Genomic DNA, 15,043 nt, shown 5'->3' with positions numbered 1-15,043 from the left:
AGCACAGTGTAGCCACCCCGGTAAGTGGATCTAACTACGTCAACTTCGGTTATATTAATCACGAAACTGAAGTTGTGTAAGTTAGATCGATTTATTGTGGTAGTGAAGGCCAGCCCTAAGAGAGTTCCCACCAACATAAAACTCTCTTTAGATTCCACATTGATTAAAAACTATAGTACCTCTTGATATCTGGGTATATAGTTTTTTATACCAAGGACAATTTCCTTTTTGTTTGTTAAGCAGAAGAAAAAAATGAAAATAAAGTATTATGCATGACAGATACTAGCAAAACCTCTGAACTTCAAAGTTAAGTTTGAAATGCCAGCCATAACTCATCTCATTGTATATTTCTGTTAGTATTAACAAGAGTACTTAGTGAAAGTCAAGACTTTGACTCCTTTGGATTTGTTTCTTATTAAGTGTATATAAGCAAAAAAAATTCCACATTAACTTGAAATGTCTGTGAAACAAAGTGGGTAACTGAAAAGAAGATGGATCAATTTAATACAGTCCTGATTTTTCTTAGTAAGTTCCTCAGATATCACTTTTATTGTATCGGTAGCTGTTTTACGAAAAGCAGTGGTAATCAAGGAGAGTTATATAGTCAATTTTATCAAATGTATGATCTAGTTGGATCCAAAATATATTTAACTACAGAAATATATAGAGAAAAGGGTTTTCCTTTAACACATTAAATCTCACATTTAAACCAAACGATTCAGGTAACTAAAGATCTGAGTCTGCATCGGGATCCACTAATACAGACCTTTGCTCCTGTGGGGAGTCCCACTGATGCCTAAGGAATTTGATACAGAACCAAGGCATAAGACAACCCAGGGCCAAATTCTGAGATCCTTACTCAGCCAACACTACAACACAAATAAATCAGAGTATCACCCTAGAGAGGACTGCTGAATTTGGTCCAGAGATTGTAAGCTATTTCGAGCAATGTCTGCCTCTTTTTTGTTTGTTTGCTTGTGTAGTATATTAGTATTTGTCTGTAAGGTGCCAACCAAGTGATGGCACTGTAGAATAATAAATAATGTCATAAGAAATGCTGTTTTTATGGGATTTTCAGCCATTTGGAGCGCAGCTGATAGTCACTTGGCCAGGGGTTATGCAGCTGGTTATGCAACTGATAATCACTTGCAGCTGGTTATGCAGCTCTCTGATCAAGGGCGTAGCCACAGGTGGACCTGGTGGGCCACAGCTCACCACTTAGGATCCAGGCCCACCCAAATCTGAGCAGGGTTGTAGTGCTGCCACAGCGGCCCAGAGCGTCACTTGGGCACCTGACATTGAGGATGGAGCTGTGCACCCGCCCTTGAGAAAGCTACGCTCTGGCAGCTCTGCCTTGCCATTTTCTGCACCGACTTAGGTGCATGCTCAGCTCGGCAGGTGAAGCCCTGTGTCTGGGGGCACCAGGGCTGGGAAGAGGCTGTAGCATCGGGGGAGAAGCTGAGCTAGCACAGTGTCGGAAGTCAGGGGCCACCCAAATTTCCACTCCTAGTTATACCACTGTCTCTGATAGTGGCCATTTAGCCCCCTCTTTCACTGTTGCACATATTTATGTTTCCACCACAGGAATTTTTAACATGATTTCAGAAACACAATGGTGAATGATGAAGATCAAAATTCCCACATCAATTCCCACACTTGTGAGATCTCACAGGATTCCTGTAATCTCACAGGGAAAACTTTACTGTCCAGAGACCACCAATGAATACATCATTGGGCATAGACCAGCATTGTCAGAGAGATAGTCTGAACAACTTAAAGAGTTAAAGGTGAATGTTAGGGGTATAGCTGGGGACGTATACTAAATATCTACTTACAGGATCAGTTGCCACCCTTCTGTGAATACTAATTTGGGAATTTAAAAACACAATCAGTGCATTAGGTCAATGTGGATTAAAAAATCTTTCAACCTTCAATGATTCCCCTCTCCCCCCAAAAAACTATGAAAATCCAGTCACCTGTTAAAATACTTCATAGGAAAATATTTTTCATAAAATAAACATTTTCTTTGTAAGACACAGTCAACTTTTGTATTTCCATTTAGTTTGTGTAGACACAAAAAGGACCCTATAGTTATTACTGCTCATAAATACTCCCTACAAAGCGTTATAGAGATTTTACCGGAACCATTTTTATGGTAAATATCTCCTCTGGAAAATGATCCTGGATATCAAACCCTAAAAACATTCTGCTTTGTTGAAAATATGTTTAATGACGTACGTGGTGTTGTCCTATATTTTAGATTCAACACACTGAACCATTTTCTGACAATCTATGACACATGCAGAAGGCTTTTGGTATGACACAATAGTACAATACCAGGTGAAGCCTAAGGGATCCGAAACTGAAATAGTGTTCTGAAATGAAAACAGGAGTGATGCTGCCACAAAGATGTCTGTGCTATTTACAGATAATTAGCAATAATTAGAAATAATAGTCTGCACTGATTTTAATTAAACCAGGAGAGTTTGATGCAATCCTAATCTTGCACTGCATTTAAGGTCTCCTCTGGTATAAAACATATTGCTCCTGGTTTCAGATCTGAGTCTCCTGTAAATTAGCATGTCAAAATTTGCCATTTTGTTTATATAGGCACAACGGTACCTAAATTCCACCAACGTCAATCAAAAGCAGAATTGGGCAACTCAATTTAAGGGCCCTAGTTTGACAATTGGACTTCTCAATTTATTATCTGGTGGGGGCAAGGAGAAGCTATCCAGACAGTGCACAGCACTAGAGGCTCCACAACCCCAGTGTGTCCCCTCCACAGAGGTAGGGGAAGGATGGAAGAATTGCATAACTGTGGATTCTCCATCCTGCCTCCCCCTCTGCGCCCCCATGGCCCAACCTACCCCACAAGCACGGATCTGAAACATAGGTGGACCATACAAAGCAGAGGTCTGTTCCCCTACTCCACCCCACCAGCCTGACCCCTTTCTTGAATAGGGGAACTTTGCACCACCGAGATAAGAACAAGATTCTCTCTTCAAAGAAGGCTCCCACTTGGGCTGTGTGACCTTGTCCTGCTAAATCAGAAATCTTTAGACTTTGAAGAGAACATGAAACTCCTGCAAACTGAGTTCTCAGCTGCTACAAGTTTATTTATTTTATTTCGTTCCATAGTAATCCTAGGACCAGGGCAAGAATTACTATCAAACTGCAATCTTTGTGGTTGAAGAGCAGACATTTCCATTTAGTTAGAAATACAGGGTGGTTTTTTGTTTTGTTTTGATTATTAATCCCTTAAAAAAACAATGGTTTAAATTGAAGGGCGGTGGGGGTGAAATACTGAAACTTTAAAAAAAATTAAAAAAAGAGAGATTCCAAAATACCCGAGTTTTCCATTTCAAACACTTCTCACTGTAAATGGTATCAATGGTGAATTGCTGTTGTTGTTTATATTATGGTAGGGTCCATAATCAGCTAAGCATTATACAACACACACTAGAGAACCAATCCTGCCCCAAACAATGTGATCTTAATCCCTTTATGCCACTCCCGGAGTAGCAGGTTACTGGGGGGAGAGAATTGGTGAAGGCTTCGGCAATGCCCAGTTGATTGATGGCTCCTTGAGGGCCACAAGCAGACATGGATCAGGTCAGCATTAACAACTCCTCATGCAGCCATTCCTGGGAACATGGATCCTCCTCATCCACACCCAGGGGATACTGGGTGCAGCAGAGTACTGAGGCCAGTACGTACTGGGTCAAGAATCCTTACTCCCTTCCCCCAGTAATTATACACAACAATATGATGCAGCCATACCCAAACATTTTAAAAGGTAGTTACTGTCTCATCCAAAGCCCACTAGAGTAAATGGAAAGACTTCCATTGACCTCAATGGGCTTTTGTATTGGGCCCTACATTGTATTAGCACGGTTATATATAATGTAAAGTGGCTCATATTAGTAAGGAAAAGAGCTGGGCTATATTATAATAATGTATTCAAAACCAGCATAGTGAAATTAGTCAAATCAGTTATATGCTGACTATTGGCTAACCAATCTAAACTTCACTGCTTTTTCAGATAACAACAAGTCTGTTAAAGAGCAGTTCAAATCCACACTGTGTATTGCAACAGTCTAGAAAAGACATTCGGTGTCGTCCCTAGGGTAGGCCATCAAAAAGATACAGAATCACAGTACTACAATATAGATTTTTTAAAACTATTCCTTACTTGCGGGTGGAGAAGCTGATGGGCTCTGAGCCACTGGCTTCTGGGTTTTTGCCAGTTGGTGTTCAGATTCTCTGATCCCTCCATTTGGTTGGCTGGGTGTCGCAGATGTTCCCATAGGCTTTTCCCTGCCAACTAAAATAACAACATGTAAAGCGTGACACTACCAAAAAATCATTTGCTTCTCCTATTTAGAAGCTACCCAGGTATTCAACAGCAAACACTAGTAATAAACCTTGCAATCATAAGACAAACGTACAAGATATACCAAAATCTTTTCTCTGTGCAGTGCATAGATGTAAGTAATAGGTTTTTATTGCTAGCAGCAGGCATAAAAAAAAGAAAAAAAGGAAAAAAGATGGCATGCCAATAAAATCCAGTCACCACTTTGTGATTCTAAGCAACAATTTAACATTGATGTATGAATCAAATGACTCATTCAAATGCTGTTTTCTTGATGTTAAGTCCCTCCACTGATGTTTTCTTGCTTAAAGGGGGCCATTGCTTGAAATCTCTTTCAAACAAAACTGCCGGTGGCCATTTCTGAACTATGAAATTGCAAAGTGACAAATCTTGGCTGCACTGAAAAAAGCATTAGGTCCTTTTATCTTCTTTTATTAAGAAGCAAGGTATTTTAGGAACCAACTTTCATACCTGAGTCTATAATGGAGTAGCAAATAGTTTTATTACAGCAGTACCAGTTAGCATTGCTTTAGTTAAGGCTTTCCATTGAAAACCCTTTTCTTCATGGGTTTAGGAGGAAAAATTATTCTCTCTCATCTGCACGGTATATAGTGACTCAAATATTCTGCCCCCTCATCCCCAACCACATGCACGGTGCATGCACTGTACTTGCAGTGATACCACAGTTATGATTACTTTTATTATAATGCTTCTGGGTACCTTTGGAATTGTTTAAATAATACTATAAACTGTGTGCTATAATACTGCCTCTGACTGCTGATTGAGATGAGTTTATACCGCTTGTATCTGGGTGTAGCAGGGTGTTCACCCTGCTCAGGTTCTGAGGGGTTAAAAACAGCCCTGGGAGGGGGCTGTGGCTGGAGAAAGCAGCTCTATCAGCTGGTCTGATTGGGAAGTGGTTGCAGCTGTGCCACGCCCCAATCAGGCCACAGCTGGCCTGTATAAAAAGACTGGAAGGCAGGAGCTCAAGAATCTCCCTCTGGTTGTAGAGGAAGAAGGACTTGGCTGCAGGGAGCTAGTGACAGGGTATCTGAGTGGAGCAGGGCTGGGGAAAGACAGAGGAGCTGGGGAGCTCTAATCTGGAAAGCCCCAGGCTGCAGCCTAGTATTGGGCTAATAGGTACTGGGGGTTGCAGAGGGCAGCCCAGGGATAGGTAAAGGCAGCAGGCCCAAACCCAAACTTGCCAGTGATGAGTAGGCTGATAATGCAGTCTGCCCCAAGGTGTGGGGGCTAGATGATGACTAGCAGTAGCCTGATACTGAGGTGAGGTAGAGATAGTGGGTGGCAGTTCCCCTGGGAGGAGGAGACCCAGAACTTTAGGGTACTGCCAGGGGGCAGCACCCCAGGTTAAAGGGGCACTGGGGTCCAGGGAGGGACACAGGGGCCAGAGAACAGGCAGATCACCGGCCTGTAGAGGGTGCTCTGGAGCTGTAATGATCCCAGATATCACCAGCAGGAGGCACCTCAGAGGTGAGTCTGCACATCTATACTGGGGTTCCCAACTTATAGTCAAAGCTTGATGGTCCATTCATCGTTTTCATGGTATCTTTCATTGTTTATCTGAAATATCTTTGAACTAACATCCGCAAGATATAAAAAGCTGTGACTGCACTGGTTTCTGCCAGGCTCTCACTGGCCAAGTGACTATCAGCTGCATGCCAAATGGAAAATAAAAAAGGGCTCTGAATGGTATAAATCTTTATCAGCTGGCTCATATATTTCATTATGGGGTACATCAAAGCACTCAATGGAACTTTTAGTGCATGACAGTAGGGTCCACATGGACGCTTAGTGAGTAGCTGGCTAGTGCAAGGTAGATTTACATCCCAGCCAGCCACAGACTCAGACAAGCCCTGAGCATTATGAAAACTGGATAATGTATCACACCACTAAACTACCACATCAGAACCGAGAACTGGTCTTTTTAGGGAAACATGAAAGCTGGGATTTGCAAAGGAATTTAAGGGAGTTAATTGCCTAGTTCAATAGGAATTGGGAACTTAAATCACTTGGGCCCAGATCCTCAAAGCTGTTTAGGCTCCTAACTTCCATTGAAATCAATGGGAATTAGGTGACTAAATACCTTTAAGAATCCAAGCCCCAGTTCCTTTGAAAATCCCATTATAAAGGAATAATCATTAAAGCACAAGAAATGTGAATTTAGAAGAAGGCCATTTTAATCATATGAAATATTCCCATTTTGTAGATGGGATTATAAAGTTCATATGAAGACAAGGTTGTCTCTGCAATTAAAACTCCATAGCCTTCACAGATACAGAAGTTCTCCATGAGATGGGGTTGTGAGAGTGAACCATGGAAAGTTTTAATCAATCTACTAAACTGCTTTCTCTGGGGGGGGGGAAGAGGTTTAGCAGCTCTTGTTATCTACCCTATGATTCAATGTCAGAAAAGAATCAGGAGATGAAATTCCAAAAATTCACAGTCCAAACTGTATCTGTCCCTGTGTGGGAGCACTAGAGGGGGAGAAATTACAGGGAGCTGTTTACCCTCTAGTACACCTGCTTAGGAGACTTCAGAAAGCTAATTTACAGCTCTCTGCTGCCAAGGTGGTTAGAACAGATTGGCCCAGTGAGGGAATGTTTAGATGGGTGTGGCTTTATCTCCGGCCATGGGACAGTACTAGGTAGGGTGCTCTGGGGGAGTACAGCCTAGCTCTTTTTATACCATTCTTAAAGAGGTAGGAAAGGCTATCTCTTACCCATAACAACCTTCCCTCATAATAATGGCAATGACTCTGGTGGCACTGGGACCTAGAAAAGCATGACTTCAAGCACTGCCACTTAGACAGTCCAACACCCTCCTCCATCACCCTCAGTGTGTCTGTGCCTAATGCAGCCCATAAGGTAGAGCAGTTGTATATTAATTTTAAAAGGTAATCCCAAATTAATGTCTTTTAGTTCCTGAAGACTGGTGTTTCATGTTCCCATTTATCCTAATGCCCATGTAAAAAGCATATCTATTTTAAGCTTCTCCCTCTTTGCCTCATAAAAAAGAGAACATTAGTTAAGTGAAAAAAAGATAAAAACTGATTAACTATTTGTGGTCATTCACTCCAGATTGTCAGCCTTGCAGAAATGTTGTCAATATTTAGCAAGACTACCACTACCAATAGACATTCCAACTGAAACTCAGAGATGTACGTCTTCAAATCTATTCCATAGTTTATTCATGATGAGACGTGCTTTGTACTGTTCACACTTTCTGACTGTAGAGCAGAAGAGCTTATTTTCTTTTGAACTGGCCTGCAGACAACTACGGTGTGTGTTAAAGCTACAGTTCAGTGAAGGGGGCAGATATTTGTGAGGAAGTACAGCTTTGTGGCAGAGTACTCAGAGATCTGGGTTCTAACTCCTGACAGACTTTCTGTGTGGAAGTTCCCCTTTTGTAGAAACAGGGATAATAATATTTCCCCTACCTCACAAGGATGTTGTGATACTCAATTCGTTAGTCTTTATGGAGCTGCTTTGATGCCATGATTAAAGCAACATAGAAATGTATAAAAACAAAGTTCTCAGGTTTGCATAGTTAGCAACCACTGACAGTGGAGCAGATTCTTCACTCTGCTCCACTCACACTTTGGGGGTTTCCAGAGTGAGAGAGTCCACTCCAGGTATACAACCAGCCTACCTGGCTCCTATGCCATATTTCTTGCAGTCTCCAGCAGTGAGGGGCATATTGAAGTTAGAGAAGGGGTATGGCCAGAGCACACTCAAGTTATATTCAGCTAGAGAGTAGTTCTTGGGAACTGGTGCCAGCTGACACATGGTAGAGCTGCCCCCAGGCTGCTCAAACCAGTGACTAGAGTTGGGCAGAGAATCAGGGAGCTGTAATAACCAGATGTTATGACCATTGTTTTTTCCACATACTCAAAGTTTCATTTATTCAGCAAAAATCAAGATTTTTCCTTTTAACTCTTGAGTTGGTAAAATGAGGTATAAAAATTACCAATGTATATGGGAGGAATTAGTTGCAAGTAGGATATGTTTTTCATTTAAAGTACTAAAACATTCAAGAGAATTTTCCACATCTGGTCTTTATATTTTTACCTTAAACTTTCTGGTTATATTGACATGTGTAACTATAAATATGTGAAATACTCAGTGGCTTGTTTAGTATTCAAAGTTGCATACATTTGATGACTCGTGGGTAGAACAAAATGTTTCTCTCTCCAGTCTGAACAACTGGCTTGGTCTGGCCATCTGGTTGGAGACCAACATACATCCCTCTGTTTTGCACAGATTCTAGACTCACAGATCCACTGTCTAAGTTCTTCTCAATTTTAAAGTGACAGTATACATCACCCGTTCCCTAAAAAAGATGAAATACAGAAATGTGAGTTCAACAATTGAATGTGATATGCAGTTGGAGAACTTTAAAATAAAACTTTGTATATTTGTGTCAATTCAGTTTGTTTTTTAAGTTTTTAGCATATTGCTAAGTTGTCTAACTGTTCCATCCTATAAAGATAGCCTCATGTTTGGACCTGTTTATTCCTTTGTGATCAGAAATAGAGATATAATGATCTGAATAAGGGAAATATCATGCATGAGACAGAGTTCTGATTCATGTAAAGGTTTAGGCAAAGGCTAAACTGTCTTTAGATCAGAGCCTCCCAGTTCTGCAAGTTTTATGGCTGATGGGAGATGTAAAAAGTCTCTATTTTAGACAAGATTGTATTCCTTCCCTCTGGCATTGGCAAGTTACTTAAACATTTTAAAAGGCAAATATAAACAAAAACTGCTTACTTTTCCATTACACTCGCCATCCTTGATCCTCAGGTACATTCTTTGGTGTTTCAGACTCTCAATCATGCAAACTCCAGAGCTGATTTTATGCACTTTCCAATAGGATTCTTCAGACTGCTTTCCTGCTCCACTGCAGCTCCCATCAGGCCTGAGGCAGAGAGCCTGGTAGAGACTTGTGGTGAGCAGAATTATGGCACCATTGTGGAACACACCCTACAAATTGATAGATAAAAATATCCATTTGTAAATGACATGGCTTCCCTCACTCCCTTTGATTTTTCACCTTGATACACTCCATCATCTAGCAGTAGTTGTACCTTTACACTAGCAATTAAGCAGATGTGAACTGTGTTTTTTAAACCACTACAGGCGCATTTCTATGTATAAAGTGGTAAGTGACTCAAGTACATTTTTGTCACAAGTCACATAAACGTTCCTTCGACTAGCAAGCTGTTCTCTCCTTCTATGCAAACAATTTCCCATCCAGCTCTGTTGTGTGTACAGCCCTGGTTTTGGAAGGTTTTTTGACTATCTGTGACTTCCCCAGGGTTTACATCATGATGTCGCCCTGTTAAGCTGTAGTCGCAGTCTTTAGCTCCACCTAGTGGGAGGAGATCACTCTTTCAACTTTTAGTTTGCTGGGGTGTGTTCGGGTACAGTGGATTTTACAAGTATAAACTATTTGCAGTTTAGTTTCCTTCATCTCTCTCCCCTAACCTTACCTTCACATGCACAACAAATTCTTTTGAGAGTCCTGCGTAGCCTACTGTATCATCAGCTACTTTGCCTTGAAGACTGAATGTAATCATGTGCCCTGGACTTCGGGCTGATTCCAGAATTGCACAGCGATTTGGCTGAATATGAACTTGTAGCTCACAGAGAGTATTTTCATTGTCCTAACACAAGAAAAGCAGGAATAATCAATTATATGAACCACTAGATATAAGTAATTGAAAGTGACGTCACGCCATGGAGTCTCTATTTCTGCACCTCTATTAATTCTTCATGGTGCCAGAAACATATTGCTACTAGCCATGAAGATCAACCTAATATGGAAATTCTCAAATTTGTTTTTGAGCTTGAAATTCTAAAATTAAGAGGCCTGAAACTGGGCACAGAATCCTGAAATAAGACAAGCCTGTTATCTATTCATAATTATATTCATTGGGTACAATTTGTTTCCTGGGTTCTGCTAGAGAAAGTCAAGCTAGGAACTGCCAAAGGCAGAACTTCTGCATTGAGTGCAGGTATAACAACTAACCTACCTGGACTCCTTACTGCAGGGGTCTGGGGTCACCTGGCGCAGCCCACAAACTGGACTGAGTCAGAAGAGAGGGTGCAAGGTCAGGGCTCTCAGGAAATGCACTCAGAATATCTCTCAGGTACCTTTCACCAGCAGCAGCACTGTGGCCCCCCACATCAGCGTTTATATGGCTCTCCCTGGATAAATATCTAGGGAAGGCAGCAACCCACAGGGATCCAACCAGATGGCTGAATCAGGCTCATTATTTGTATTTGTCTGGTCAGAGTGTAAAGGGCTGTGGATTATTTCCTGGTCCTTTTGCATGAAAGACACTATACACAAAAATACACATTGTATTGGATTTATAAAAGAACTGGGCAAAATGGAAAGTTGCAAGATTTCAAAGCTGTTTTCATTTCACATGGTTCAAAGTGGACTGTTGCTTTTTCAAAAAAATCATTAAGTTCTTTTAATCTAACACAGAGGTAGGCAACCTATGGCACACATGTTGAACACAGTCCGTGAGCTGATTTTCAGTGGCACTCACACTGCCGAGGTCCTGGCCACCAGTCAGGAGGGCTCTGCATTTAATTTAATTTTAAATAAAGCTTCTTAAACATTTTAAAAACCTTATTTATTTTATATACAACAATAGTTTAGTTATATATTATAGACTTATAGAAAGAGACCTTCTAAAAATGTTAAAATGTATTACTGGCATGTGAAACCTTAAATCTGAGTAAATAAATGAAGACTTGGTACACCACTTCTGAAAGGTTGCCAACCCCTGATCTAACACATTAAGTTCTCTCTCATTTACTGAAAACTCAGGTTTAAGAAAATGAAAAATGTCAATAGACATTTTAATAACAGCTTTGATAACTCTTAAAATAACAAATTAGATAAAAAGATAATAACATTTTAAAGACTAAATGGTTTGTGAAACTTTTTGTTTCCAAGAAAGGCCATTTTTGCATGAAAAAAAAATTCCTTTTCATTCAAAACATTTCAACCTGCTGTAACTGAAGCTTTTGAGAATAAAAGAAATTATCAGGTGGACTTTAGATGAGACTGTGAAACAAGAGAGCCACGAGACCTTTGATTAAATCTGAAACCTATACAAATGTTTACTGTATTACAGTACCTTTTTACAGTCACACAGCACCTTTCTTCCAAGGATCACGAAGTGCTTTAATCATTAATTAATCCTCACAACTTTCTTATGAAGAGGTGTTTTATTACTATATGCAATTTAGAATGGGTAAACTTAGGCAGAGACTTTAAGTGGCTTACCCAAAATTAAAAAAAAAAAAGGCAGTGACAGAGGTGGAAACAGAAGGAAGGAATCCTTTCCCCAGTCCCCTAGTTGTAATGATGTTGAGAACAAGAGAGAGCTGTTCACACTGTGTGGAACAGGAACAAGAAGAGTTTGCACCATTTGTTCTGTGGCTTGAAGCCATTCCCAAATAGGTGCCCAATTCTGCAAGATGCTGAGTAAACTCTTCTCTCACTAAAGCCAATGCATATTATATAAAGGAGGCTTGTGGCCTGCTGTGACCACTAGATTACTCGCTCCTCAAATAAGGGAAAGAAAAACACAGTTGGTTCCATCCTCAGTAAAACACAGTTCTGTCTAAAGGAATCACCTTCCACAACTCCACTTGCCTAATCACATGTTGAGAGTGCTGTGACAGAGCGATGCTGGGCTTGACTTCCAGGAGGAAGACTCTTTCCTGTTGAGTTCAGTATCTCTACAGGAGGTGGGAGAGGAGAAAAAGAGAGAAAAGGGACAGAGGTCTTCTCTTGTCCAGTGCAGAAGGTCCACTGGTGAAGAAGTTAGATAAAGGAGGGAGCCAAAGAGGAGGATAGGAAGGAGCCTATTCCTTAAAAATCTCTCTTCATAGAGCTCAAGAGCTTTGCAGATTGATGAGGGAATGGAGCAAGGTCTCGCCCTTTCCCACCTCCAAACTGATGTTGCCTAGGCTGTATCTTCTGGCCCTTGATCTGCCGGTTGATTTGGCCAGGGCTGTGGAAGAACCCACCCCATAAGTTGACTAAATTGGATCCAGTTTCTTTGGTTCCCACCTTTAAGGACTTATAAAGTTTCATGTGCCTGACTTTCCAAGAAGCTTGTGATCATGAAAATGCAAGTACAACCAGTACTAATCTGTTGCTGTTGACAAAAATCTACCTTTGAGGAGAGGATGAGAGAGCAGGGGAGCAAGCTAGGCTTGGAACATTAACTTGCAACAAGCCTTGAAAGACAGGTTAGTTACAAAAAGTGATAGGGAAATAAATGGATATTTACAATTAGCACTTGGCACTGATAATTATTCAAGGAGAGGAGATGCCAGGGCATGCCAGATATGTTGTCAACATTTGACTAGCTGGTATAAACAATGAAACACAGCTCATAATGTTCCAGATTGTATAAATCAAATTCTTCTCAATAAGCCATTAAAAATACTAAGTAAGATACAGGAGGAAAGAGTAAAAATGAAAATAGATGGGCACCAAAGCAGAATCCAAACTTTCCTGATCTTTGGCACGTTCAAACTTCAGATTTTGGTTTTGCAACTTGGCCTCATCTTTGATTGGAAGTAACTGCTACTTATTAGAAAAGAGAACAAAGCTTGCATTTTATTTAATAAATTAATACATAATAATAATAACCATGAAACAATGAAAAGCAATAAGGCAATTTCATACCATTCCAGTGACATAGCCATTATTTAGAGCAAGGGCAATATGTGGCATCTGATGACTCTTAAACACATGTGCATTTCTTTTGACAGTCACATCAAAAAGACCTAAAGAGTTTGGGGGAGAAAAAAGGTAAAGCCATAGATGTATTCAAACTCATTTTTACATATAATACCAACAAGTGACTTATGATTTTGCAAAGACATTATCTGGCAGGGAAGAGCGTGAATTAAAAAAATTAGTAATTAGAACTGAGGAAAATTTGGACTCTGATCAACAGATCGCCTCCCAGTTCATTTGGGGAAGCTCATAAAGTCACTGCCCAAGAGCTATCAGCGAAGAGCAAAAATCTCTTGGCAAGAGCAGATTTATTGTTTGTAAAAGATCAAAACAAAATAATACCCCATCCCAATACCCCAAAAAGGGAGCCAGGGACTCCATGAAGTGTACTAGAGGCCTCACTATGGCCAATTGAATTTGTGTGGAAGACATACTGCAGATACCACAGTGAAGGGCAACAGTATAATATCCTAAGATAGAGAGATAAAAATCTATTTCTTTCAGGAGAATTCTATTTATTATTTGTAAAAACAAATTTTGCAGCATGGCTCTGAATTTCCATATTCTTAAGATTTACCTCTTCTATGATGTCTCCAAACCCCTTGACAATGATGAAGCTGTGAAGTGCTTACTGTATTAGCAGTGACAGTTGTTTGTTTATTATAGTAATAGCTTTGCCAACAGGGGAAAACAGAGAGCTCCCTGTTGTCTCTCATCATATACTTAGGGAGAGATTCTCACCTGTGCACCTGCTAAAAGGGCTGAAGCAGCATAGCCCCGTATATGTAAGGGGAGGATTCCCCCAGCACAGGCAATATGGAAGACAATTCCCAGCACAGAGACGTGCCAGACTGGGCCTGGGGGCAAGAGGTGCGGGTTTGGCGCAGGGAGCAGCACACAGCAGTACAGAGATTCTAGGCATCATTGTGGTTCATAGGGCACCCCAGAGAGGCTGCCATAACTCAGACAGGCTCTAGGGCCTTGTTATTCCTGGGGCCTCTCCAGTCCCTGGATCAGGAGGGTGCTAGGGTGACCGATAGTCACCTTATCCCCTCCTTCCTGGGCTGAGAGTTCTGGGCTGTGCTTCTTAGAGTACAGTGTTCAGTGCTTTCCACAATGGAGCCCTGATTCCTAACTGGGGCCTCCAGGCACTACCACATTATAAATATATACATAAATAACATTGTACTTTCCCTAAATGCCTGTAGCTCCCACCGATAGCAATAAATACAGTGAGTCAAACTCATCCCCAGTGTAATAACACTGTGAGCCATTTCTCTCCCATAGGCCTTTTCTGTCACTCTGATGGGCCCACTTGCAGTGCAAGGTACTACTCAGAATGGCAGCATCTGGCCCAGAGATTTTATCTATTGACTAATTTTATTCCATTCATAATAAAATAGAGCTGTTGCAACCTGCTGTTTAGTAGTTAAAAAATTAAGTATATTCATTCAATGGAGCAAGGCTGAATGCACTGTATGCCTGTTTAAACGATTGTTCTAACTAGATCAACTAAATTCAAGGTAATTATCTCATACATGGGGGCATCTTGCATGTTGGTAGTGTTCCTACATGCCAGAATCAAACCATAGCTCAAAAAATAATAATCACAATGACACTTCTCTTAGTGCTTCCAGTCAGCGATAAAAAATCCTGGAAAATTAACAATCCCTGAGCCAAATCCTAAACTGATGTAAATTGCCATTGCTCCATCAAAAGCACTGGAACCAACCTGATTTACACCAGCTGAGGATCTGGTCCAAAGTTATTAATAAATTGTTCCTTGTAGTCCTACCAGCATTTGAAAGGCAGGAAAGTTTCAGCCCAAGTAGCTTCCACTAAAGTTGCTTACTATGAAAGATAAGTAGATGGTGT

The 15,043-nt window shown here is 40.8% G+C and overlaps 1 protein-coding gene across 7 annotated transcripts in view; it reads right to left on the bottom strand.

The window, feature by feature from the left end:
• Positions 1-15,043, bottom strand: part of RP1 (RP1 axonemal microtubule associated) — a 320,592-nt gene that overhangs the window by 226,606 nt on the left and 78,943 nt on the right. For all 7 annotated transcript variants that reach the window (XM_050938879.1, XM_050938878.1, XM_050938875.1 and 4 more), the window contains exons 13-17: positions 13,115-13,215; positions 9,885-10,058; positions 9,163-9,375; positions 8,548-8,725; positions 4,196-4,327 (exon numbers count right to left, since the gene is read on the bottom strand). In XM_050938879.1, the coding sequence (XP_050794836.1) occupies positions 4,196-4,327; positions 8,548-8,725; positions 9,163-9,375; positions 9,885-10,058; positions 13,115-13,215 (798 nt within the window). The remainder of the gene's footprint in view (positions 1-4,195; positions 4,328-8,547; positions 8,726-9,162; positions 9,376-9,884; positions 10,059-13,114; positions 13,216-15,043) is intronic.

This window comes from Gopherus flavomarginatus, chromosome 2 (assembly GCF_025201925.1).
Source record: "Gopherus flavomarginatus isolate rGopFla2 chromosome 2, rGopFla2.mat.asm, whole genome shotgun sequence".
In the NCBI taxonomy this organism is placed as follows: domain Eukaryota; kingdom Metazoa; phylum Chordata; order Testudines; family Testudinidae; genus Gopherus; species Gopherus flavomarginatus.
Note: the sequence above shows the minus strand (reverse complement) of the source record. Positions and strands in the feature narration are given on the sequence as shown.